The sequence below is a fragment of the Dermochelys coriacea genome, chromosome 10, assembly GCF_009764565.3.
Source record: "Dermochelys coriacea isolate rDerCor1 chromosome 10, rDerCor1.pri.v4, whole genome shotgun sequence".
NCBI lineage: Eukaryota > Metazoa > Chordata > Testudines > Dermochelyidae > Dermochelys > Dermochelys coriacea.
In genome coordinates this window covers 16,533,591-16,561,494 of record NC_050077.1, presented here as the reverse complement: position 1 = coordinate 16,561,494, position 27,904 = coordinate 16,533,591, and the positions used below count along the sequence as shown (strand labels likewise).

Below are 27,904 nucleotides of genomic sequence, written 5' to 3'. Positions count from 1 at the left end.
ATGGAGCAATTTTCAACATGGGAAAAAAAATGTGTTTGTCTGGTGATAGAAAATCGTATCTCATGTTGTAGACATGACCCAAAACATATATCTAATGGGGTAGTGCCCCCCTGGAGCCAAACATCTGACTGTAATCTGAACCGACATGCTGGAGCACTGAGTAAAAGAAGCATGAACACAGTGGTGACAGGAGGTGGAGGCTATTTTGGATATAATCTGGGGTGTGCTCTTGCCAAATCAGGAGCCTCCGTTGTTCTCTTAGATACACAAGAGCCCATCTGGGAAATTCCTAATGGAGTAGTGTTTATCCAGGTAGGATAAAAATATAAGTTTACAACAATCAGATTAAGTTAATCTGTTTGATTTTTATGTGGTGTCTCAGCAGCACAGTTTTCACAGAACCCAGGACAACCATAAATAATGTTAAATACCTTTTTAAAAGTCAGACTTCTCCACAACTTCCATAGCAATTTAATCAATAGACTGTAAAATATATGTGAACTACTGTACTTACAGTGAGAAAGCAATGAAGTCTGGTGCCTAGAATAAGGAAGTTCTTGGTTCTATTCCTGACTACAAATAATCTCCTTGTGACTTTGAGCAAGTCACTTTACCTATCTGTGCCTTGATTTAACTGTCTGTAAAATTTGTATGATAATATTTCCCTATTTTACAGGAGTGTTCTAAAGCTAAAGGAATTAATTTTTGTGAAGTGTATTGCTCTCCTGGAAAGAAAGTTGTTATAATATCATTACAAAGTATTAAAATGGGCCTGATTTTCAGCCCCTGGCTTCCACAAGTGTGATAAATAAAGGGGGGGGGGAAAGTAGCTCCCTTTGATGGACACCCAGCCAGTCAGTTAGCTGTAAAATACCTCTTGATAGCTGTTCTTTACTTGCTTTACCTGTAAAGGGTTAAAAAGTCCCCCAGGTAAAGAAAAAAAAGTGGGCATCTGACAAAAAGAGACAATGGGAACGTTAGAACTTTTTAAAATGGGAAAAGAAACTTTCCCTTTGTCTGTTGTTCTCTGGGATGCAGGGACACGGAGCAGCAATGCTATAAGCAGGAATGCTGTGTAAGGTTTGAACCAGGTATGAAAAAGTATCTTCCATACCTAGAAGAAATGATTTCGATAGGGAATGTTTAGTTAGATGCTATCAGGTTTATTTTTTATTTTGGATTGTGGATCTCCTCTGTGCTAATCCCTGATGCTTTTGTCAGCTACCAGGAGGGATTTTACAGCTAACTGGCTGGCTGGGTGTCCAACAAAGGGAGCTACCTCCTCCCCCTTTATTTATCACAACAAGTGTATGCACAATTTCATGCATGCATTTTATGGGTGCTAACAGCTTCATGGTAAACTCTAAACTGTAGTTTTGTGTTCAAATTCAAAATATCTTTCCATATATATTGCAGGCTGATGTGAGGAATTATGATGCCCTATTTGCAGTTTGTGAAGGGGCTGACTGTGTGTTTCATGCAGCTGCATATGGAATGTCAGGACTAGAGCAAGTGAGTACAATTATCTCGTATGTCTTTCTGTCTGAATCCTTTTAGAATCAACGTTAAGTTAGCATGTGAGACTGGTGGTTATCTTAGCACTATATTTCAGATTTCTGAGCACTCCGTTGAAAAGAGCAAATTCCTATCCCAGCACTCAGGTCATCCAATAACTAGGTTTTTTACTTAAGTCCATCTTCTTCTCAGATACACCAATTCGCCACCCCCAACGCACACCTCTTTTCTTATCCTGTGTGCATGGTGCTTACATTAATGTCTGCTCAATGCAGAGGATTGTCTCATGCTTAAACATACTCATGTCCATCTGTAGCTTTCATACAAACTTGAGCTGAAGCACAACCACCTCTTTCACTGCCTGCTGTGCACAGTTTTAAGAACTCACAGGCTCAAGAACACAATGTATAGAACATCATAGTTTAAAGAGCTATTTAAAGAATATTTCTTTAAATGTTTGTCTTTTTGTACATTGCCAGTTATTTATGAATAGATTATCATATCAGTGACTTTATCCAGCCTCTATCAATCACTTAAAGTTTTATTTACAGTGATGGTTAATACATATAACTTTTCTAACTTTGAGTGGTGAAAATTTGAGCTGTGGGTGATAAAAAGAGATTTAATCCATTGTATAAAATGGCATTAACCCAGTGTTGCTCAAAAGCGTAAGATTTCAAAATTTCTTTGCATGTTTCATCTCAGATTGATAACTTTCAATGAAAAACTGAGTAAACATTCTAGTGTAATTTCCTACTGTTGCCTTCTCTTATAATAATCATTTCCATACCTTTCCCCACCCTGTACTAAGAACCAGTGGTCTGTAAACTACTCTGAGGCCTTGATCCTGCAAATCCTTGTACAGTACACAGCCCAGAGCACACACTTAATTTTGCCCTACCACAAGAGAGACCTGTGGCTGCGCATGGGTACAAGTAGGTTAAGCACTAGGCTTAGCGGTTCACAATAAGTGATAGTGTCAAAGCTTTTGCATATCTTCTTCCTCACTATCGAGCACAGGTTAAAAAAAGTGGAGGGTGGGGAGAGAACAAGCATTTCTGAAGAGATATGGCTTATATGTGATCCTCAGCATGGAAATTAAGTGCTTGGCCTCACACTCCCCAGTTTGGTTCTACTGCTACTATTAGGCAGAGTAACTTGACATTTATTTGGGATTGGATGGCTCTGTACTCCCTGTTCTGTGCATTACATTTAACCTTACATTTACCCATGCAACAATCTGAACCTGTGCTGTACAAGATCAAGAAACACATTATATTTTAGTTTACCCAAATACAAGTAAGAATCAAATATCAATGCAAATAATTATATATAGTCAATACCATCTGCATCAGAAAAATAGTTCCATCAATGTACAATCAGTAAATTTACTGATTATTGGAATTATTTTTTAAACTTATAAAATGCTCCCTTCTGTAGATCTCAGGACACATACCTGATGTTACTAAAACTTATATTGATACAAATAAATCATCTTCTATCATGCTAGAAAAATAATAATCTTCACAGATAAACAATCTACCTCCCACTCCTTCTTACTCCTTTTTTATTCCACATTATTCATACCTTGTCTACCTACCACATCAGGCAGATGCCTGAGTGAAGAGAAGGTCCTTGTATTGTCCCCAAAACACCAAAAGACTCAGATTCTCTCAGACTTGCTGAGGCTACAAATTCTAGATTCAAGCACCTCCCCCAAGAATAACCTCCCACAAGCTCCATCCTGTTTAAAGCATGTCTCAGCTGATCCTAACTGTCATGGTAGATAACACGAAGAGAGATAGCCTAAGCTCAAAAATATGGAACTGTATTGATCTAAACCAAAGCTTTGAATTGTTTACTGTGTAGTGATTAGGAAGCTCAGGAATCTGTTAAATAACAGATGTAATAAGTCCCATTTGCTAATACCAACTCAGAGGTGGGCATTCACATTCTGCCTTAGCTGTAACTTCTGCATAGTCTTCAAGGATGGGCTCATTGTAGAGTGCACTGTAGTAATTCAATCTGATGACTGTAAATCATTGTATCAAGGTCCTAAAAAAGGTGACAATCACATAGCTGAGTGCAGATGGGAGTAGGTGCTCCTGGTTGCCTGAGTTCCAAAGAGCAAACAGGTATCTGAGGGCAACTCTGCACTGCAAATCTTGAACCAAAATTGAAGAAATCTCCTCAATAAAGGGGGCAGGAATCACCCCTGTGATAACCTTGAAATCCTTCAACCAAATCACTATTATTAGTTCCATCTTATCAAGATTGAATTTATCCAGCTTATTCTCCTCCATATCCCAGTCTCCGGCAGCTACTGGGAAATCATAGTTACCACCCCTAGTCCAATACTGATGAAAACAAGACACAGAGCAGTGTTATCTGCAAACTGTTAACACTGCAACTCAGACTGCATTGTGATTCCCCCCTCATCCCACACACACACTTTCTTATATACACTGAAAACAAAGACTAATAAAACTGAGCTTTGAAGAACCCCACATAACTAGCATAAATTGTACAATACTTCCCTTTGCAACCTTCCAGACAGGTCGGAATTAATCCTGTCAGGAACACTACTGTCCTTCCCAGTTAATGTCTTAAAATGAGTTAACAAAACTTCATGTTTAACAGTATAAAAGGCTATTGTCAAAGCTAAAAGAATGGACCTCTGATTGTTTTCCATTCCCTACAAGATAATCAACCTACAAGACCAGTGCCACCCAGAGGTATTCAAGCTAAATGATTGAAGGGAATCAAAGAAATCTAGGTTTCAGAGTGGTAGCCGTGTTAGTCTGTATCAGCAAAAAGAATGAGGAGTACTTGTGGCACCTTAGAGAATAACAAATTTATTTGAGCATAAGCTTTCGTGGGCTAAAGCCCACTTCATCAGATGCATGCAGTGGAAAATACAGTAGAAAGATATACATATACAGAGAACATGAAAAAATGGGGGTTGCCATAGCAATTCTAACAAGACTAATCGATTGAGGTGGGCTATTATCAGCAGGAGAAAAAAAACTTTTGTAGTGATAATCAGGATGGCCCATTTCAAACAGTTGACAAAAAGGTGTGAGTAACAGTAGGGGAAAAATTAGCATGGGGAAATAGTTTTTAGTTTGTGTAATGACTCATCCACTCCAGTCTTTATTCAAGCCTAAGTTAATGGTGTCCAGTTTGCAAATTAATTCCAGATCTGCAGTTTCTCATTGGAGTCTGTTTATGAAGTTTTTTGTTGAATAATTGTGACTTTTAGGTCTGTTATTGAGTGACCAGAGAGATTGAAGTGTTCTCCGACTGGTTTTTGAATGTTATGATTCCTGATGTTAGATTTTTGTCCATTTATTCTTTTGCGTAAAGACTGTCCAGTTTGGCCAATGTACATGGCAGAGGGGTATTGCTGGCACATGATGGCATATATCACATTGGTAGATGTGTAGGTGAACAAGCCTCTGATAGTGTGGCTGATGTGATTAGGTCCTATGATGGTGTCCCTTGAATAGATATGTGGACAGAGTTGGCAACAGGCTTTGTTGCAAGGATAGGTTCCTGGGTTAGTGTTTTTGTTGTGTGGTGTGTGGCTGCTGGTGAGTATTTGCTTCAGGTTGGGGGCTGTCTGTAAGCGAGTACTGGCCTGTCTCCCAAGAGCTGTCAGAGTGAGGGATCGTCCTTCAGGATAGGTTGTAGATCCTTGATGATGCGCTGGAGAGGTTTTAGTTGTAGGGCTAAAGGTGTTGGCTAGTGGCATTCTGTTACTTTCTTTGTTGAGCCTTTTCTGTAGTAGGTGACTTCTGGGTACTCTTCTGGCTCTGTCAATCTGTTTCTTCACTTCAGCAGGTGGGTATTGTAGTTGTAAGAATGCATGATAGAGATCTTGTAGGTGTTTGTCTCTGTCTGAGGAGTTGGAGCAAACGCGGTTGTATCATAGAGCTTGGCTGTAGACAATGGATTGTGTGGTGTGGTCTGGATGAAAGCTGGAGGCATGTAGGTAAGTATAGCGGTCAATAGGTTTCTGGTATAGGGTGGTGTTTATGTGACCATTGCTTATTAGCACTGTAGTGTCCAGGAAGTGGATCTCTTGGGTGGACTGATCCAGGCTGAGGTTGATGGTGGGATGGAAATTGTTGAAATCATGGTGGAATTCCTCATGGGCTTCTTTTCCATGGGTCCAGATGATGAAGATGTCATCAATGTAGCGCGAGTAGAGTAGGGGCATTAGGGGAAGAGAGCTGAGGAAGCGTTGTTCTAAGTCAGCCATAAAAATGTTGGCATACTGTGGGGCCATGTGGGTGCTTATAGCAGTCTAATGACTCTAGATGGCACCAGAGTTGTCTTGCCACAGTCTTCTGGTGTTCGCAGTCTTTCCCAGAAAGGGAAGACTAGAGAACACAAACTCAGATATACTGAAATCCTGCTTATACGAAAGTATTGTAGAATGAAATTCTCAAGTTGATTCAGTGTGTTGCTGTATACAAACTGCAGCTCTAGTTATAGTGAAACTGTTCTTTTAGCGTTCTTGTACTGGGGATGGGGAAGTGACTTCACTATCTGAGGCTCCAAAAACAACCTGGGAGCAACCAAGGACTTTCAGCTAGGAAGTGTCAGTGAAGTGCTATTTAGGGGTTAGAGCACTGCACTGGGAGACGGGAGAGTAGGGTTCACAGCATTGCCACTGACTCAAGGTGTGACTTTGGGCAAGTCACTTCAAGAAGGATAATGATACTTACCTACCTCACAATTTTGTTGTGAGGCTTAACTATTTATGCCCAAATCTCATTAAGTGCATATCATAACCGTAGGTAAGTCTTCCCCACAATCTCTGAACTTACATTTATAAATACAAATATACCTATTAAAAGCCAGAAATAATATACTGCTAAGTTGACTGGGAAGACTGAAACCTGTATTAGCTGCTGTATTTAAATTCTCAGTTGTCCACAATTAGTAGGTAAAATGTTGTCAAAGCCAAGAAAACTTGTCCCTGATGTATGATCCTTAGAAAGAAATTGAGGGTTAAAATAATAATGTTAAAAACCCAAACCTCCTTGAATAAAATAAAATACTCCCCAACACTTTAGTTAAAACAGCAACATAATCATCTTTGCTAGACATTATAGTTTAATTATTTTGTCACTGAACAGCACAAATTCACTGAATAGATACCTCTGAATACAAAGGACTGACCATTGAATTGCTATTGTTATATGTATGTTTAAAATCCTCCTTTCTGTATGCTTGTTTTAGGATACATTGTTACATTTTTAAATGAAAAGTCATTTGAACAGAAAAAACAAAGCTTTTTGTTTCAAAAACATCAAAACAGGATGCAAACCAATTCCCAGAAACAATTTTTGTTTTAAAGATTGACATTTTTTGCAAAAAAAGAAAACAAAAATTAGTTGCCCTGAAAATCCCTGACCTGCTCTAGGACTGAATGTAAAGTGTGAGATTATTCAGATACTGTACAATCTCTCTTTTTCTAGCTACAAAAAGAAAAGATTGAATCTATAAATGTTGGTGGGACAAAACTCATAATTGAAGGTATGTATCTAGATGTCTCTTTGTGTATTGGTATGGCAAGCTAATATACCATTTAGTAAAAGCTATTTGGCATAGTTAAACTATTTCTTAGCATATATTTTATATGGAAAATATCATTTGTTTTAAACAGTACTAAGACAGCACACCTGGATTCTGTATCTGACTCTGCTCAAGACTTTCTGTGTAAACTTGGACAAGACACTAAAGCCAAACAGCCACACTGGGTGCTGGAGAACTGTGCCGGGGCAAGCAGGAGGAATCTATATTCCTCCCACCCAGGCTTCAGAGTAGGCTGCTCAATAGGGGCCACTGGACCCTATGTTTCCCTTGCCATGTTGTCATGCAAACCTCTTTCACAGAATTAAATTAGCAAAGGATCCATGTACTGTTGGACTGAGATTCATTTACTCAGCAGATGGATCTAACAAGGCAAAACCCTCAGCAAGTAATGATCAATTACTCTCAAGTAGGTAGCTCATCAGGGTGATGTCATCACAGTTGCCTCCAGCACCAGAGAACTCAGCTTCAACCTCCCTTTTTACATAAACTTATTTATAACTTTTTGTTATCTTTTTTTATACAAATGTATTAGTCTCTCATTTCCATGTTAACTCTCCTCCCTCATCAATACAGGTTTAGTGTCAGTTCAAACTGCTCTTTCCCAGCTTTCTAGTTACTTTATCTTTTCTTTTTCTCACAAACATAATTACTCTGCAATTTCTTACATATGCACAACACTAAACATGATCACTAGGCCCAATCCTAGATCATCGCAAAACCCCTCACTTGGGCAAAGCTGGGACCATTTCAGAGATGCCCATTCCCGACCTCTTGCACCCTCTGCACAAAGCCACCAGCATCCCCTAACATCAGGATGACACTATTAATCTCTCCACTTCTTATCAGTAAACTGGATATAATAATACCTCTCTCCTTCATATGGGTGTTGTGAGATTTAAAACAATTATTTAATGTATGAAAAAGCTATTTATATTATCACATAGAAGGTGCTCTGTGAGTGCTAGGATTACTTTTATTATCACTTTACCCGATTAAGGCTACAGATATCCACATAAGGGAATGCTTCCCTTTTATTTTACTTTGTATCTGCAAACGCCTTACCCAAACTCATGTTTGTTTTTCTTACATTTTAGCCTTTACCAACAATCTCAGGAAAATTATGATAAACAATTTTCAGATTCTCTCATTTCCAGATATGGCTTTTCAAATTGTATTGCATACATTGTGGCTCAGCTTCTGTATCTCTCTTCTTTAGTCCCAAAATATAATGACATTTATGCTGCAAAAACATGACCAGTTTGCACCCATATTCTGCCTGCCTGTGACCCCTTGTACAGCTTGTTCCTCTCCCCTCAAATTATCCTTCTCAAGAGCTGAGTGGAGGTTAATATTTGGGGCCACAGTCAAGGGCATATCTGCTCAAATATGGAAATCATGCCCCTGGATCCCTAAACTCTGCTCCTCAACACCCTCTCCAGCCATGGAAGACTTACAGAACATTGTGTCTCCACAGGTTTGTAGGAAAGCCAGAAACAAAGAGGAATAGTTCTACCCCTTGGCTGTAGTATTTCATTAGCATGTTTAGCCTGACACAAGAATTAGAATTCATTTACTTGGAAGAAATTAACTATTTTCATAATTTTAAGAGCAGTTCTTCCTGCTATCATCCTACTAGCTTGTGAATATACAGTGGGCTGCCATTAGAGTAGTTCTGCTGCTTCTACCATAGTTGACTGGGGCCCATTCCCCTCTCCTAACAGAAGAGTTCTAGCCCTCTACAAAACCATAATGTTCAATTACAGGATACTCAGTCAGAATGTGATGCTAAATTATAAAGAACTTGGGATCATCTGAAATGCATAGAGTTATATAAATGTAAGATATTATTATAAATTCCCAAACAATTCTAAAATGGAAGGATTACTCTTATAATACATGTAACTGTTGTTTTAGAACAGGCTCATAACCATGTAGTTATAGTTCATTTCCTGTTCTGTTCATTCTCTCTGAAGCACCTGGCATTGGCCAATATCTGAAGGCAGGATACTGGGCTAGATGGCACCTTTGGTCTGACCCAGTATGGCCATTCTTATGTTCTAGGTTATTTATTTTCTTATTATTCCAATTTCTATTGAAATAATTTACTTTGCATATCACTGCAGTCTGCAAACAACAGAACATCCCCAGACTGATATATACTAGTACAGTGAATGTGGTGTTTGGAGGGAATCCCATTGAAGACGGTGATGAGGAAACTGTGCCATATTTTCCACTAGAAAAGGTATTTTGCTTGTACTATTTGTCCATGTTTTCCCTATTTTATTGCTCTGCTCTGTTATTTCTGAACAACAATGGACACAAAAGGATAAGAAAAAAGAAAAATCTTCAGTTTTTTAAAATTGTATATAGACACCATTTGAGACACAATACGTAATTATTTTAAGTAACTATTAGTATATACTTTGCCGGCCATCAAGGCCCTGACTGTGGAAAGGAATCCATTAGGGTCCTTATGTTCATCAAGAGTCCCATTGTAGTTAATACAGCTCAACAAGGATATAAAGGTCGCCTGGTATGGATTAGGGTCTATCTGAGTCTTTATATTCATTATTTTTATTTATATACCTCTTATCTGTTTTCTCTCTGGTCAAATATTATTATCTATTTTCAAACTCAATGCTGAAATGGAAAAACTGCACTTTTTATTATGGGATCATTGTCTTTAATAAGAAAGTGAACATTGTCAGTTCATGTACATTTTTATTTTTCCTATCTTCTCTTTCCATTAAAATATTTCTGTTGATATAATGCAGTGCCTAGCTACAACTATGATTCGTACACTATAGATAGGCAGAAAAATAGTTTTAAATAATGTTATTCTGAATAACTGGGTGGGGGGAAGTAAACAGTAAATTAAGTTCACACTAAAAGAAAAGCAAACACAAGAATTCTCACCTAATCATTAACTCATACAATAAAAAGCATGAATATTTTGAGTGTTTTTCTACTACTACAGAAACACATTCAAATTTAAAAATATTAAGCAATTAAAATCTGAGTAACACTATTATAAAAATATTTTACATTGTTATAAGATTTAAAATATGTCTTCAAATGGACTACAATCAACTGGAAATCCAGATTCATTTTGGCAAACCTGTCTGCCTCACTTACAAAACAATAATTTAGGCATTTTACCCTAAATTAGTACCCCTCACAACTTCTTAATTTTGAGATGCTGTTACAGAGCTAATGACAAGAAACCAGTTTGACAGAAGTTTATTTTTGTCATTTACAGAGTATATTGATGTAATTAAACAAAACCATAATATTTGCTCTTTCTTTTTAGCATATTGACCATTATTCCAAGACCAAATCAATTGCTGATCAAATGGTACTAGCAGCTAATGGAACTCCAGTAGCAGGTGCTTTTCAATTAACAGTAATTCACTTCAGCCATTAACAACATAATAGAATTTATTACTTCTCCTGATGTCATATCTAACTGACATGTATATATGTGTTTTCCTCAAGTTGACAAGATCATTGTGGATAGTTCTCTGAAAATATCCACTCAATGTGCAGCAGCAGTCAAAAAAGCTAACAGAATGTTGGGAATCATTAAGAAAGGAATAGATAATAAGACAGAAAATATCATATTACCTCTATATAAATCCATGGTACGCATACAACTTGAATACTGAGTGCAGATGTGTCACCCCATCTGAAAAAAGATATACTGGAATTGGAAAAGGTTTGGAAAAGGGCAACAAAAATGATTAGGGGTATGGAACAGCTTCCATGTAAGGAGACATTAATAAGACCGGGATTTTTCAGCTTGGAAAAGAGACCACTAAGGGGGGATATGATAGAGGTCTATAAAATCATGACTGGTGTGAAGAAAGTTAATAAGGAAGTGTTATTTACTCCTTCTCATAACACAAGAACTAGGAGTCATCAAATGAAATTAATAGGCAGCAGATTTAAAACAAACAAAAGGAAGTATTTCTTCACACAGTGTACAGTCAACCTGTGGAACTCTTTGCCAGAGGATGTTGTGAAGGCCAGGATAGTAGACAGGGTTCAAAAAAGAACTAGATAATTCATGGAGGATCGGTCCATCAATGGCTATTAGCCAGGATGGGCAGGGATGGTCCCTGGCAGAGGCTATGGGCAACAAGTGGTGGATGACTTGATGATTTCCTGTTCTGTTTATTCCCTCTGGGGCATATGGCATTGGCTGCTCTCAGAAGTCAGGATATTGTACTTTTGGTCTGACCCTGTATGGCCGTTCTTATGTTTTATGTTCTTATAGTCACAGATTTATAGAAAGATACTAGAAAGCACAATACCAGAAAATTAAAACATTTTTCCTAAAAATAATTTTATAATGTTTACAACTTCTACAACATATATAATAAAAAACTTACTTTTGAATGCCAGCATTGAAGTTTATGTATTTCTTTAAAGGGATAGAAGAGTTAAAAAATAAACCTTGTTTAAATTAATCATATTGAAAGTGTTGTATAACGTAAGTAAATATGAATGCTGATTAAAACATTAGTTCCCTACAGTTCTAAATTAAACTTTTCAGAAGGCATTTCATATTTTAGCCTGGAATTATTTATTAGGGCTTCCCAGAGTTTTCCATGTTGAGGGAGTCAGTTATACACTTGAACACTTGAGCTCGCCTGTGAGATACTATAACTGCCAGTTCAATACAAATCAATGTAAACTGCAACATGATACCATGTGACCAGGTGACACTGAGTTAAATTGGGCTGTGGACAATTTCCAGAAAGGACTTTTTTCATCTGATACTTGCAAAGTACTGCAAGTGGCTAATATAATGCTATAATACTATGAATGTTAATTTCATCCCAGGAGGATGATTTCACATATAAAAGAAGTTATGTCATGTGTTATGTCTTGTTTCTTTCATCTTTCATTGATAGCTCTTTACAATAATAATTCACATTCTTAAGATTAGTCTATAATTTCACACCTGTATGAGAAATAAATCACAAAACTTACTGTATGCAGCGTTATTGTAGCCATGTTGGTCCCAGGCTATTAGAGAGACAAGGTGGGTGAGGTAATATCTTTTACTGGACCAACTTCTGTTTTATATGGGATCATAGCCTTTAATAAGAAAGCAAACTTCTGTTGGTCCAGTAAAAGATATTACCTCACCCACCTTGTCTCTCTAAAACTTATTCTGTGTCATAAGTATTATATAGCTATTTAGGAGATTAGGGCTATATCTAAACTGCGCACCTTACAACGATGTGGCTGTGCCACTGCAGCCGTGCTATTGTAAGGTAAACAGTATAGCCTCTCTCTCGCTAGGAAAAAGCTCTCCCAGTGACAAAATAAAACCACCCCCAACAAGAGACAGTAGCTTCATTGACAGGAGAGCCTTTCCCACTGATGATGCACTGTCCACACTGGCACTTTTCATCGTTAAAAATTTTTTCGTTTAGGGGTGTGATTTTTTCACACCTCTGAGCAACAAAAGTTTTAACAACAAAAGTGCAGTGTAGACATAACCTAAGATGGTTCAGTCAGTTTTAAATACAGTTAAACATTTCAAACATGAAACTTGGATTTAATGCTATATCAAGATTAGGTACTGCACTTCATCAAAGTCTTGTGATAGTATATTAAGAATTTAATTATTCTGACATGATGAACTAGATCACCAATGTACTGTGGGAAAATAGGGAGATGGGCCCAATCTGGCTCCTATTAAAGTCAATGATAGTTTTTCCATCAACTTCAATGGAAGCAGGATTGGGCCAAGTATTCAAAGCCTTTCATCTATAAATTAATGATTCAAATCCAGCTCATATCTCCAGTGCCTGAAAGCCAATGCTTCCTGTCCGCGGTTCATAGTCTATGTAAAATTAGTTTGGTGAATTTATTCCAATTTTTATTTGATACTAGTTCACATCACAAAAAATATTGTCACAATTGGCATTCTTTTTGGCTATCTTAATTCAGAGATCAAAGACTGTATGGACAAGGGATTGAAATACCCAGTAACTGCTAGAGGAGATCCCTCCAAATCAGAGTTTGAAGCACATGGGCAAGGCAGTTTGGTGAATTTTTATATTGCTACTGTCTGTGTTGTGGATGTTTTGTGGATAAAGAAATAAACTTTGGGGGGGCTATCAAGCCAGCAGCTTTCACAAGTACTAATTTAATTTCCTTTTTTAAAGGAAGATGAAAATCATTTACTTCAAAGTAAGTTCTGCATACGGAGTGGCTACAGCTTTCGGTCCTCATTTTATATACATTTGGGTATTCATAGCCTATGAAAAGTACCTGTAATGTAGTGATATGCAAGTCATTTGAGAATCACATTTTATCATATATCCTAGGAGGTGATAAGCTCCGTACATGTGTTCTTCGCCCGCCAGGCATCTACGGACCAGGAGAGCAAAGACATCTGCCACGAGTAGCAGTATTTATTTTATTTTATCAGTACAACTTTTCATTAATATACAATAGCATTTGTTATAATTAATGTCATAGATTAATTGGCTAGTTGTGTGGTAACAGCTACAATCTGCTCTTAGTTTTTCAAGACATTACAATTAATAAAATAGCACATGCTTTAAAGAGAAAATATATCTTTAAAGAATATACAGTAGATACAAAAATAGACAATAAAGTCATTCTTCATAGCAAGCAAATGTAAACTCAGCACTGATTTGAAATAGTTTAGTGCTTGTACTGTAATAGATTCAGATCCATATATGATATTTCAGACTTCACTGTACAACTTATACTCAAAAGTTTAAAAGTATTAATAAAAGATGATACAGTAAAATAGCTTATTTCCAGCATCAACCATTAATGACTTTCATTATCCAATGAAGCAGGCTAAGGAGTTTGAAATACTTTCTAATTCAGTAGGTTGCGAAAGGGCAAGCAGAGGTGCCCAGGTTTACTTTTTTTTTCTTGCTTTATTTTAGGTGGTTGGCTTAGTGTAGTGTTAAGAAGACAGAGTGTACATGATTACAAGTCACTTGTTTTGAGGGCAGATTACTCTTTAAAGTTAAGTAAGGCTCTGAATAAATAACATCTGTATTTTTCATAGGAGCAGGGGAGGGTTGTGCTAAAATGCAGGGTTCAGGCGTGATGCATGATCGATAGATTTAGAAAAGGAAGTCGTGTGTTTGGCCACAGGACTGGTAAACACGGGCAATGCAATCTTCCCCATGCTGCCCTTCCATTCTGCCTCAACTGTGATGTGGGGGGATTACCTACTGGGGTGAGAAAGTTATTCCTGTACAGCTGTTCTCATGCTAACTAAGGAACTTGACTTCAGAGAAGGAGAGATAAAACAAATCATTCCAATAAAATGTACAAGATATCCATAAAGTAATTTTTCTGTAAAATACGTGGCATATAAAATACACATGCTGGTGTTTTGTAGTAAAATAGTTTTATCGATACTCATGTGAGGTGATCTACATAAATCACTTGTGGATTGATCACTCATGAGTAATATAACTATCCCAAAATTATGGTAATAAAACATTTTTGTGAACCATCCTATTATATACTATTTCTATATGCCACATATTTGACATAAATGATGGAACGGGATAGTGTATATAATTTGAAGGAGAAATTAGTTAAGGACATTGAAGTCAATGGTAAATGGGACAAAATACAACATGGTTTTACAAAAGGTAGATCGTGCCAAACCAACCTGATCTCCTTTTTTGAAAAAGTAACAGATTTTTTAGATAAAGGAAATGCAGTGGATCTAATTTACCTAGATTTCAGTAAGGCATTTGATACCGTGCCACATGGGGAATTATTAGTTACATTGGAGAAGATGGCGATCAATATGAACATCAAAAGGTGGATAAGGAATTGGTTAAAGGGGAGACTGCAACGGGTCCTACTGAAAGGCGAACTGTCAGGTTGGAGGGAGGTTACCAGTGGAGTTCCTCAGGGATCGGTTTTGGGACCAATCTTATTTAATCTTTTTATTACTGACCTTGGCACAAAAAGTGGGAGTGTGCTAATAAAGTTTGCAGATGATACAAAGCTGGGAGGTATTGCCAATTCGGAGAAGGATCGGGATATTATACAGGAGGATCTGGATGACCTTGTAAACTGGAGTAATAGTAATAAGATGAAATTTAATAGTGAGAAGTGTAAGGTTATGCATTTAGGGATTAATAACAAGAATTTTAGTTATAAGTTGGGGACGCATCAATTAGAAGTAACGGAAGAGGAGAAGGACCTTGGAGTATTGGTTGATCATAGGATGACTATGAGCTGCCAATGTGATATGGCTGTGAAAAAAGCTAATGCGGTTTTGGGATGCATCAGGAGAGGCATTTCCAGTAGGGATAAGGAGGTTTTAGTACCGTTATACAAGGCACTGGTGAGACCTCACCTAGAATACTGTGTGCATTTCTGGTCTCCCATGTTTAATAAGGATGAATTCAAACTGGAGCAGGTACAGAGAAGGGCTACTAGGATGATCCGAGGAATGGAAAACTTGTCTTATGAAAGGAGACTTAAGGAGCTTGGCTTGTTTAGCCTAACTAAAAGAAGGTTGAGGGGAGATATGATTGCTCTCTATAAATATATCAGAGGGATAAATATAGGAGAAGGAGAGGAATTATTTAAGCTCAGCACCAATGTGGACACAAGAACAAATGGGTATAAACTGGCCACCAGGAAGTTTAGACTTGAAATCAGACGAAGGTTTTTAACCATCAGAGGAGTGAAGTTTTGGAATAACCTTCCAAGGGAAGCAGTGGGGGCAAAAGATCTATCTGGTTTTAAGATTCTACTCGATAAGTTTATGGAGGAGATGGTATGATGGGATAATGGGATTTTGGTAAGTAATTGATCTTTAAATATTCAGGGTAAATAGGCCAAATCCCCTGAGATGGGATATTAGATGGATGGGATCTGATTTACTATAGAAAATTCTTTCCTGGGTATCTGGCTGGTGAATCTTGCCCATGTGCTCAGGGTTTAGCTGATTGCCATATTTGGGGTCGGGAAGAATTTTTCCTCCAGGGCAGATTGGAGAGGCCCTGGAGGTTTTTTTGCCTTCCTCTGTAGCATGGGGCATGGTTGACTGGAGGGAGGCTTCTCTGCTCCTTGAAGTTTTGAACCATGATTTAAGGACTTCAATAGCTCAGACATGGGTGTGGTTTTTCATAGGAGTGGGTGGGTGAGATTCTGTGGCCTGCGCTGTGCAGGAGGTCGGACTAGTTGATCAGAATGGTCCCTTCTGACCTTAGTATCTATGAATCTATGAATCTATAATTTATTTAATTACAACATTTTCTAATTAAATTTTATATATAATATTATATAATTATATATGTATATATAAACTTACTATGGCTTCTTCATTTTGTTCTTCCTTTTTTCCCATTTTCTCTGTAGTGTGTCTTGGTGTATATTTTTTTTTCTTTTATGTCTTTTTCAACCTCTGTCTTCCTTCATTCTGTTCAATAATTTTTAAATTTTCAGTTTATTTTATCTACAGCTTTTCCTGCAGCTCTCCTTTGTCTTCAAGACTCTTTTCTGATTCTTTCATATGTTTCTTATTTTTCACCATTTTTCCTTTCAGCTGACTTCTCTTTTTCCCTCCTTCCCCCAAGTTCACTTATCCCTTCCCTTTCCCACCTTTCCCTTTCCTCATTTTTCTTTTCTGTGTTCTTCTCCAATCCTTCCCTCCAATCCTTCCTTCTGCCTAAAACCCCTTCACTCTCTCCTCAGTGATCCCAAACTTCCTCACTTTCCCCCTAACTACCTCCAAAACCCCTCATTCTCTCTCTGCTTGCCCCCTAACTCTGTCCTTCCTCACGTTCTCCAACCAATCCACCCTCTCTGTAGGTCTCAAAAGTACCCCAAATTTCTCTCTCTTTCAATCTTCTCCTGTCTTTCATTTCTGGAAATTCTCTCCTCACAATCCTCAATCCTCTTCACTGATCTGCAAACCTCCTCACTGCTTCCCACATCTCCTCACACTCTCCCCTCATTTGTCCTTAACGTGCCTTACACTCCTTTCCCTGTCACTGCCCCAAAACACTTTCCCAACTCCTACTCATTTCTGCAAAACCTCCTCCTCAGTTCCCCAAAGACCCCCTTCCACTGCTCCAAAGACCTCCTCACTCTTTCCCCTCAATCTGCTGTCTATTTACTACATATAGTAGTACTTATTTTGCCCCAGAGTATCTTAGTGCCTCCCAAATACTTATGAATTTATTGCCACAAAACCCTATGAGGTAAAGAAGTATTTGTTCACATTTTGCATATGGGAAATTAAGGCACAGAGAGATGTAAAAAGAAAAGGAGTACTTGTGGCACCTTAGAGACTAACAAATTTATTTGAGCATAAGCTTTCCTGAGCTACAGCTCACTTCATTGGATGCATTTGGTGGAAAATACAGTGGGGAGATTTATATACACACACAGAGAACATGAAACAATGGGTTTTATCATACACACTGTAAGGAGAGTGATCACTTAAGATGAGCCATCACCAGCAGTGGGGGGGAAAGGAGGAAAACCTTTCATGGTGACAAGCAAGGTAGGCCATTTCCAGCAGTTAACAAGAACATCTGAGGAACAGTGGAGGCTGGGGTGGGGGGGAGAAATAACATGGGGAAATAGTTTTACTTTGTGTAATGACTCATCCATTCCCAATCTCTATTCAAGCATAAGTTAATTGTATCCAGTTTGCAAATTAATTCCAATTCAGCAGTCTCTCGTTGGAGTCTGTTTTTGAAGTTTTTTTGTTGAAGGATAGCCACCCTCAGGTCTGTAATCGAGTGACCAGAGAGATTGAAGTGTTACTTGCCCTAGGACACAAAGGGAATAAACCCCAGATCTCCTTAGTCCCACTCCAGTGTATTAGCCACAAGCGCACCCTTCCTCCCTTTCACTATTTCCCAAATCACCTCACTTCCCTTCCATTTGCACTCAAAAATATTTACTCCTCCTTTCCTTCACTGCTACAAAATCTCCTCATTCCCAAACATTATCCCCAAACTTCCTCAGATACTCCTTCCCTTCACTTTGTTGCATATCCTCTGTTCCCCTCATTATTCCCTAAATCCCCTTTCTGTCTTCTCTCACAATCCCACAATCCCCACCTACTTCCACTTCTCATTGTTATCAAACCTCTTACTCCCCCAGACATCCTCACTCTTCCTTCCTAAAACTCTTCACTGCCCTCTAAACCCTCTCACTCTCCTCTCCATGCCCCACTGCTCCCAAGCTCCACCTTAGTCTCCCTTCACTGACACTCAAACCTCCTTTCCCCATCCTCTTGCTGAATCCTAAATCTCCTTACTTTCATTGACCCACAAGCTCCCTCACTCCCCCCACTCCTTCTCCCTGCTAAAGCTCTCAGGTTTTAAGTGCCCTCCCCTTGTGACATCTGTAACTCTGCCTTTCCCAATTCAAAATTGATACCGTTAACAGGGCCTGTGATATCTCCATGACATCCAGAAGCCAGAGGGAGCCACTTTGTGTATAGCAGAGCGGCAGGGGGCCAAGGATTATAGGGTGCAATGGAAGGCTGCTAGCAGTTCCAGGACTTAAAAGGAGCCTGGGGGCTGACATAAAGGAACTGTCAAGGGCATGTGGGCATGGGGAGTGTCACTGAATGTCTCCTCAAATATCAGGCCTGTCACCAGCTGTTTTCCATTTGTAGTTTAAGGGATTTCAGTTGTACTGTCCAGGGGAATACTTATAGATAAGCATGAAGCCAATTTAAAGAAAAAACAGAACTATAGCAGAAGAAACCTATATTCTAGTATTTCACTTAGGAGAGTAAAGTAGGTGGCAAATCTGATGTTCCTTTTGGATGTACATGGAACAAAACCATATGTAATTTATATAAGAATGCTAGAGAAAATAGCATATGTTTAAATAATGCACTGATGTGAGACCATTTATGGATTCGTGTAACAGCTACTATGCAAGTGGCCCCTTTTCTACATATAGCACACACACACCTGAAACCTATAGAAAATAATGGAAGACATACTGTCAAATATGCAGCATGAAATACATATGACCTTTCCACACTTTAATGTGGCACAAGGCCACAAGAGAGCAGAGAACACTTTTAAAAATGTGGAGTTAATTTCTTTAGCCTATATAATTCTCAGTAAATTCAATTGAATGATTTAGAATTTACAATATAAATAATTCACAATAATTAAAGTGAGATAGCAGTAGGTTTGTAAAAAAGAAGATCCATTTGGGTCTAAAAAAAGGGACATCCCTCAGAACAAGATAAAATACTTGCATCAAAATGAGTTCTTTCAACACAATGAGATAGGATGATATACCTATAACACTGTGCTAAAATACACTCACAAATGTCCCAATATCAATAACTTCAACTGGAGAATCAGAGAGCAGTAATTGGCCCTAAATTGGTGATGTTCCTTAACAAAAGACAAATAACAGAAACACCGTAGTATCTTCTAGACATGAGAGTTTCATAAGCATAAATATGAGAAATAATTCTTCTGCTCGACTCCGCTCTGATAAGCCCTTGGTTGGAGTGCTGTGACCGGTTCTAGCTGCCACATTTCAGGAAAGATGTGGACAAATTGGAGAAAGTTCAGAGGAGAACAACAAAAATTATTAAAGGTCTAGAAAACCTGACCTATGAGAAAAGATTGAAAAAACTGTGTTTGTTTAGTCTGGAGAAGAGAAGGCTGAGGGGGACATGATAACAGTTTTCAAGTACATGATAGATTGTTATAAGTATGAGGGAGAAAAATTGTTCTCATTAACCTGAGAATAGGACAAGAAGCAATGGGCTTAAATTTCAGCAATAGAGGTTTAGATTGGACTTTAGGGAAAATTTCCTGTCAGGGTGGTTAAGCACTGGAATAAATTACCTCAGGAGGTTGTGGAATCTCTGTCATTGGAAATTTTTAAGAGCAGCAGAACACCTATCAGGATTGCCTAGATAATACTTAGTCCTGCCTTGAGTACAGGGGACTGGACTCGATGACCTTTCGAGGTTCCTTCCAGTCTTACACTTCTATGATTCTATAATTTCCCATTTTCATTCAGACTACTAATCCTAGTCCAATAACTTTCCTAGAGGCTATTAATGCTTCTGAAGAAAGTTAACCCCTCTTTCTCACAATAATACACCTAGCAAATTGTCTAACACTGTAGGTGGGGATGAGGATGTTCCCTCCTGACTGTTTTAAGTGATTGGCTACTTTCTGGAGCGTGATATTTGATTACTTTTAGTTTTGTTTATTAACATGTTATTAAATTATCCAGATCTATTTTTAAAATCTTTAAAATCAAACAGTATTTGATTCGATTTCTGTTCTAATAAATGACAGAAAGACAAACTAGACTAGAGGTCTCAAGCACAGTAATTGAGTTATACATCCCCTTGGTAAATAGCAACATTTTTCATTTTTGATTAAGGGTCTAATCCTGGAGGCATGGAAGTCGGTGGTAAAATTCCCATTGACTTCAGTGGGAGAAGGACTGGGCTCTGTTTGATGTAATCCTTTTATGTGCAAAAATTAAGCCACATCCTGCAGGGATTTCCTGTTTGTATGTTTTTTCAGGTTAATATTCAGAAGGGGCTGTTTCGTTTCAAGTTTGGGGACCCTTCTACCAAAATGAACTGGGTTCATGTACAGAACCTTGTAAAAGCTCATATCCTGGCTGCCGTGGCTCTTACCTCTGAGAGGAACTATATAGCTGTAAGTAAAAAGAAAAAAACTGCAACACCCTATCTCAGAGGTGAGCAAACTACAACCCGTCCTGCCTGGCCACTGAGCTCCCGGCCGGGGAGTCTCGCCCCCGGCCCCTCCGCTGCTGTCCCCCGTCCCCTGCAGTTACACCGCCGTGCGGGCAGCGCAGCTTACGCCCATCCACCTCCCAGGCTTTCCAATAGGTCTGTCCTGCCACTCTGAGCGGCATGGTAAGGGGGCCGGGGGAGGTTGGATAAGGAGCAGGGGGTCCTGGGGAGCAGTCAGGGGCCAGGGGGCTGTTGGATGGGGCGGAGGTTTGGGGAGGAGGGTGGCAAGACAGGGAGCAGGGGGGGTTGGATAGGGGGTAGGGTCCTGGAGGGGAAGTTAGGGATGGGAGTCCCAGGAGGGGGCAGTCAGGGGACAAGGAATGAGGGAGGTGGATGGGTCAGGGGTTCGAGGGGGGCAGTCAGGGGGCGGGAAGTGGGAGGGCGTGGATGGGGCAGGGGGCAAGCTGTTTGTTGAGGCACAGCCTTTCCTACCCGGCCCTCCATACCCTTTTGCCACCCCCATGTGGCCCTCGGGCCAAAAAGTTTGCCCACCCCTGCCCTATCTAGTGGTACTTGATACAACTTTAAAATGAAAATAGCTATAATCAGAACAGAACCATGGCACAAGCTCTTAACGCTCACATCATGGTCGTCCTGTGCATGGCCGTTGCCCGGCTCTATTGCCATGAAGTACCAGCTACTTTAGTGTCACTAAAGAACACTGAGTGCACTACATAGTGAAAGACTCAGTCCACCAGTAGAAAAATACTTTCCCCAAATTATCTTTATTATTATTTCTCCAACAGGAGCAAAGGACTAATACACAATTAGAGAATGGAGTTGGCGCTGTTTTACCCCGATCCTCACTATACACAGAGGCCATTATAGGAGCGGGATTGAGGGTGGGGAAGATGGTTTGAGATAATCCCTTCTTCCCCAAGTAGCTTCCAATGGTTGTTGTGAAACTAGCACTCTCGGCTAATATCACAATCCGTGCAGATCAATTTGCAGAGGCAGGACCTATGTGTTTAATTATGGAAAGAAAGTCTTAGACAACCTTAACTGTATGTGTTGCTGCCAGCTCTTGCCTATATATTTGCACATGCAAACTACCAGCTCTGCACACTCAATACAAGTGCATATATTTTAAAAAAATACTGTTGCATGTCTTTTCTTCCTTGTTAGCACAAATTTTTACCATTTAAAATAATTGATTAAAAAATAAAAGTACATTGGTAAGACTATCAAAGCATATACTAATGTTATGGGTTTTATATGTGAAGTTGTTAACAGGAAAAAGGTAATAGGCCAAACTTTACTTCCACAAGTATGGGTCACTTGGCCTTCAATGGGATCTCACCAGTGTAATTAAGAGCAGAATATAACCCTAATATTTCCTGTGTGTTCCAAGAAGGCACACATTATTAAAGTGTCAATTTAGAATCAATTTCAGTTTGGGAATCACAGTAAAATAGCATTTTAACAGCAATAAACTTGTAATAAGCAAGTTTACAGTGAAGCAGGTGTTATTAACCAAAATAAAACAATCATTGTTGTGGCAATCAGTTTGTACTGTATACAGAATAGTTAATTGAAACAGAATTTGGGTAACCTGTTGATCTGTATATACTTTTATTTATGTTGCTATATTAGTTATAAAATCAGTACAGATATTTAAAGAGAGAATGAAAAAATGTCACTCCACACACAGTATTATGTTACTAACCTGTCTTTTCTCTATCTCTTTAACAGAGTGGTCAGGCGTACTACATAAATGATGGCAAGAATGTCAACCTTTTTGAATGGATAACTCCACTAGTATGTACAATACATATATTTATTTCAAATACAATACAATGAATGTAGAAAAACTGTAGGCCCACATTTTGAAAACTGTACATGCAAATATGGATGCATAAATGAGGGAGTTGCATGCATACATTCCTTTGTATGTATACAAATTCAACTTTTGTGTACACATTGGGGATTTGGCATGCTCATCTCTAGTTCAAGAGTACCTTTCCAAATGTTAGCCGTAATAACTAACTGAAGCCAGGACAATGTGTATTGGCATAAGGGAAAGCTACCTTGTTGGTATATTTTATCAGATTAGTGCCTGAGCCTTCCTTCCTACTGACACTAGTGGAAGTTTTAGGTTCACAAAGAATGTAGGCTCAGACTGTTATTCTGTAATACAAATAATTTTTCCATTAATCACTTTACTGTTAATGATTGGCTAAAAACCATAACATTTTAACACTGTAAAATGAGAGATCAGTGCATCATGACTGTGGGATTAGGATCAAAGAACACAAAATGCATTTTTCTCACATATGCTGCTGTTTCAGATAAATGTAATTTCCTACATTTCTTATGTAATTATGCTTGGAGTCTTTTTGAGAAGAAAAATGGTAAAATAATAACATTAACAACAACAGTGAACTTATTTGAAAAAGATCATCCAGGTTTATATTTTATCTATAAATATTTCCATATACACTTTCTACACTGATATCCGTACATGTATTAGTTTCTTTTTTGTTATTCACTATTTTTAATCCCTTTCAGTTTGAAAAATTAGGTTGCAGTCCACCATGGATACGTATTCCTACTTGCTTCATTTACGTAGCAGGTAAAATATTTTTATTTATCTTTCTGTCTATCCTGCCCCCATATCCAAAGTATCTGAATGCCATGGATTGGTTTATTATGCTTTTTTACTTAGTCTCTGAGTTTTTATTTCCATGATACTTTTGTAAAAAGCAAGATTGAACAGTTTTAAATTGTGCAATTCCAAAAGTAACTGTTCACTAGCTTTGTGACAATTTGGTTTATATGACACATACTGGTGAATTTCACCCATATGAAGAGAGCCAACACAAGATTTATCCATCATTTAACTCTCACCTAAAATCTCAATAGGGCTTAAGTGGGAATTAAGGGTTCTATGAGCCCTGTGCAGGCTCCCTGAATAGAGGTGAAGTTCACAATATGAATGTAAAAAATTACAGGTAAAAAACTTTGGACTCATTGTATACTCTGAAATTGAAGTTTTTAGGGCTGTTGATTAATCAGAGTCAACTCAGGCAATTAACTCAAAAAAATTAATCGTGATTAAAAAAATTCATCACGATTAATCGCAGTTTTAATCACACTGTTAAACAATAGAATACGGATTGAAATGTATTAAATATTTTGGATGTTATTCTACATTTTCAAATATATTGATTTAAATTACAACACAGAATACAAAGTGTACAGTGCTCACTTTATATTATTTTTATTTCAAATATTTGCACTGTAAAAGTAATAAAAGAAATAGTATTTTTCAATTCACCTCATAGAAATATGATAGTGCAATCTCTTTATCATGAAAGCACAACTTACAAATGCAGATTTTTTTTGTTACATAACTGCACTCAGAAACAAAACAATGTATAACTTTAGAGCCTAAAAGTCCACTCAGTCCTACTTCTTGTACAGCCAATCGCTAAGAGAAACAAGTTTGTTTACATTTATAGGAGATAATGGTACCTACTTCTTATTTACAATGTCACCTGAAAGTGAGAACAGACGTTCGCATGGCACTTTTGTAGCCGGCATTGCGAAGTATTTATGTGCCAGATATTCTAAACATTTGTATGCCCCTTCATACTTTGGCCACCATTCCAGAGGACATGCTTCCAGGCTGATGATGCTCATTTACAAAAATAATGCTTTAATTAAATTTGTGACTGAATTCCTTTGGAGAGAATTGTATGTCTCCTGCTCTGTGTTTTACCTGCATTTTGCCATATATTTCATATGGTAGCAATCTCGGATGATGATACAGCATGTTGTTTGTTTTAAGAACACTTTAACTGCAGATTTGACAAAATGCAAAGCAGGTACCAATGTGAGATTTCTAAAGATAGCTACAGTACTCGACCCAAGATTTAAGAATCTGAACTGCCTTCCAAAATCTGAGAGGAATGGGGTGTGAAGCATGCTTTCAAAAGTCTTAAAAGAGCAACACTATGATGGAGAAACTGCAGAACCCAAACCACCAAAAGACAAAATCAACCTTCTGCTGGTGACATCTGACTCAGATGATGAAAATGAACATGCTTTGGTCTGCACTGCTTTGGATCATTATCAAGCAGACTCCATCATCAGCATGGTTGCTTGTCCCCTGGAATGGTGGTTGAAGCATGAAGGGACATATGAATCTTTAGCACATCTGGCACCTAAATATCCTGTGACACTGTGCCATGCAACGGTGCCATGCAAATGCCTGTTCTCACTTTCAGGTGACTTTGTAAACAAGAAGCAGGCAGCATTATCTCCTGCAAATGTAAACAAACTTGTTTGAGCGATGGGCTGAACAAGAAGTAGGACTGAGTAGACTTGTAGGCTCTAAAGTTTTACATTGTTTTATTTTTGAATGCAGTTATTTTTTGTACATAATTCTACATTTGTAAGTTCAACTTTCATGATAAAGAGATTGCACTACAGTACTTGTATTAAGTGAACTGAAAAATACTATTTCTTTTATTTTTACAGTGCAAATATTTATAATAAAAAATAAATATAAAGTGAGCACTGTACACTTTGTATTCTGTGTTGTCACTGAAATCAATATATTTGAAAATGTGGAAAACATCCAAAAATAGGTATATAAATTGTATTATATTATTAACAGCATGATTAATTGCAATTAATTTTAATCGTGTGATTGATCACAATTAATTTTTAATTAATTTTAATTAAATAATTAATTAATTTTTTATTGCTTGATAGCCCTAGATGTTTTCCTTGCAATGCTGAATTCTGCATCTTGTGCATCCCAAACTCCCTCTGACATCTATGAGAATCTTGGGTGTGAAACAAATGCAGAATCCAACCTACAATGGCTTGTTATCACTATGTTTCCCAAAATCTTGTTGTTATTTAATTAGTCTACCAGACTTACATCCAACCATGCAAGCCCTTTATTCATACAAGTAGCCCAAGTAGGCCCCTACTTTATGGTACAAAAATAGCACCAAATCCAACCCATCTTACTGAAGCAAGTAGTGCTACTGACTTCAATTATTTTGTCCACAATTCTTTAGCAATTTACATTTTCTTTAACATTACCTACATGAACAGTTATACTAGAATTACAATAGCTTAGTGGTTTACTATTGTTATCTCAAGTATTAACTTTCTGTTTCACAGCCACAGCAATGGAATATCTGCACTTGGCATTGAAACCAGTTATTGAATTTACACCTTTGCTGACCAGAAATGAGGTAAAATATGTATCTTTATAAAATATCTAATTAAAATTTTCAGAAAGCATGTTATATTAATACTGGGGGCACAATGTTGCAGTGAGCTCACAAAGAATTCACACAAGTCAAAGAATAAAACTCCCGGCCTGTGCTCCATCTTCAACCTACAGTTTTCATAGGTTTTAGTCTGCACCACTAATTAAACATTGCTAAATAATTCGCAACAAAAAAGAAACAAATCTCAATAATTTCTTGGTAAATGACAAGTAATTATTTCACTTTGTGTCAGTAGCTAAAAATTGCTATAGGGAAGATCATCTTCACTACTTCTGCAAGAGGAAGGTCTTCTGATCTGACTTAGGGAAATGTGTGGTGCCAAGAAGCACCACCCCCATGCCATCATTGTCTTCCAATCCATCTTCTCAATGGATTAAGTACAAGGTTGGGACTGCATGGTTTGGACCTGGAGTGCGAGAGTGGGAGGAGCTCACTTCCCTTCAGAGGCAAGAGATCTCCATTAGGGCATCCCAAGCCTACCATAATGCTGCTTACATTTTCAGTTTCTCAGCAACTGCCCCCCTACACCTCTTCAAAAGATGGGAGTGACATAGTCACAAGGAAGGATGGTTCAGTGGACAGAGCACTGGCCTGGGGCTTGGGAGATACATGTTAATTTCCATGCTCTTTCACAGAGTTCCTGTGTGACTTTGGGCAAGCCAGTTTAGGGTCAGATTTTGAAGGTATTTAGGCACCCCAAGATGCAGATAGCATCCAGGTGCCAAGGCACTTCTGAAAATCCCAGTAGGTGACTATCTGCATCTTTAGGTGCCTAAATACCTTTAAAAATCTGGTCATTAGTCTTTCCTCAGTTTCCTGTACTCCCCTCAGGTAAATATTCTAAAGATTGTGAGCACTCAGATATTATGGTAATGTGGGGCCATTGAAGTACAATAGATGGATGAATGGATGTAGGGTGCCTGCCCAACAGCATAGCAGCTCCAGCAAGAGATGCTGCTGGAGTGGGTCTGAGAACCCTGTATAGATGTCCAAAAGGCTGGAAGATAGCAGCCTCTGCCTTCTCTGTAGCATCCCAAGACCCTCCATTTGTGAGGACAATTTGAAGGCGAATGTAAGGTATGTCCATGGGAGTGTACAGTTTGGCCCAAAGTTATTTTTAATTTGAGAATTTGCTTTTCTTCATATTCTGTTGTGCTACCATTCACATAACAGAGTTTTGTTCAAGATTTGGAATGTATGCAGCTCTTTGACTGTTGGTTCTTTTGCCTCATAGGTGCAGAACATTGCCGTGACTCACACATTCCGAATAGACAAGGCACATAACCAGCTAGGTTATTATCCAAAGAAGTTCTCATTTGCCGATTCTGTGGATCATTTTATTAAAACAAGACCAGAAAACCAGAATCATCACATCTTCCTTAAAGTCATACTTTCCTTAATTGGCAGCTTTCTGAGTTTGATATTTCTTTCTTTTACATTGCAAGATCTTTCAATTATGCATTTTTTCAAAGAAAACCAACATTAACTTATGTTTCCTGAGCATTAATAAACTGGCTTGTAATCACTCACAGTATAGTCCTCGGCTCACATGTGCTGCATTACTCTGCACCAGATATTAGCTCCAATATAATAGGCAGTTATTTGTAGACTTAAACTAAAAAAAGATGGCTCATCAGTAAACCTTCTTAAAAGGTTAAAATAAAGTACAGTAAGGTCAGAAGGCTAAAGATGATCACCAATGACAAATGCAGGAATCAAAGCT

At 38.2% G+C, this 27,904-nt stretch overlaps 1 protein-coding gene across 1 annotated transcript; it reads left to right on the top strand.

The window, feature by feature from the left end:
* Positions 1–27,667, top strand: SDR42E2 (short chain dehydrogenase/reductase family 42E, member 2). The gene is made up of 11 exons (XM_038420126.2): positions 1–312; positions 1,417–1,512; positions 7,005–7,062; positions 9,246–9,364; positions 10,433–10,508; positions 13,467–13,549; positions 20,694–20,831; positions 22,622–22,687; positions 23,438–23,501; positions 26,069–26,142; positions 27,416–27,667. The coding sequence occupies exons 1-11, from the start codon at positions 1–3 to the stop codon at positions 27,665–27,667; spliced, it is 1,338 nt and encodes a 445-aa protein (XP_038276054.2).
* Positions 27,668–27,904: the final 237 nt, after the last annotated feature.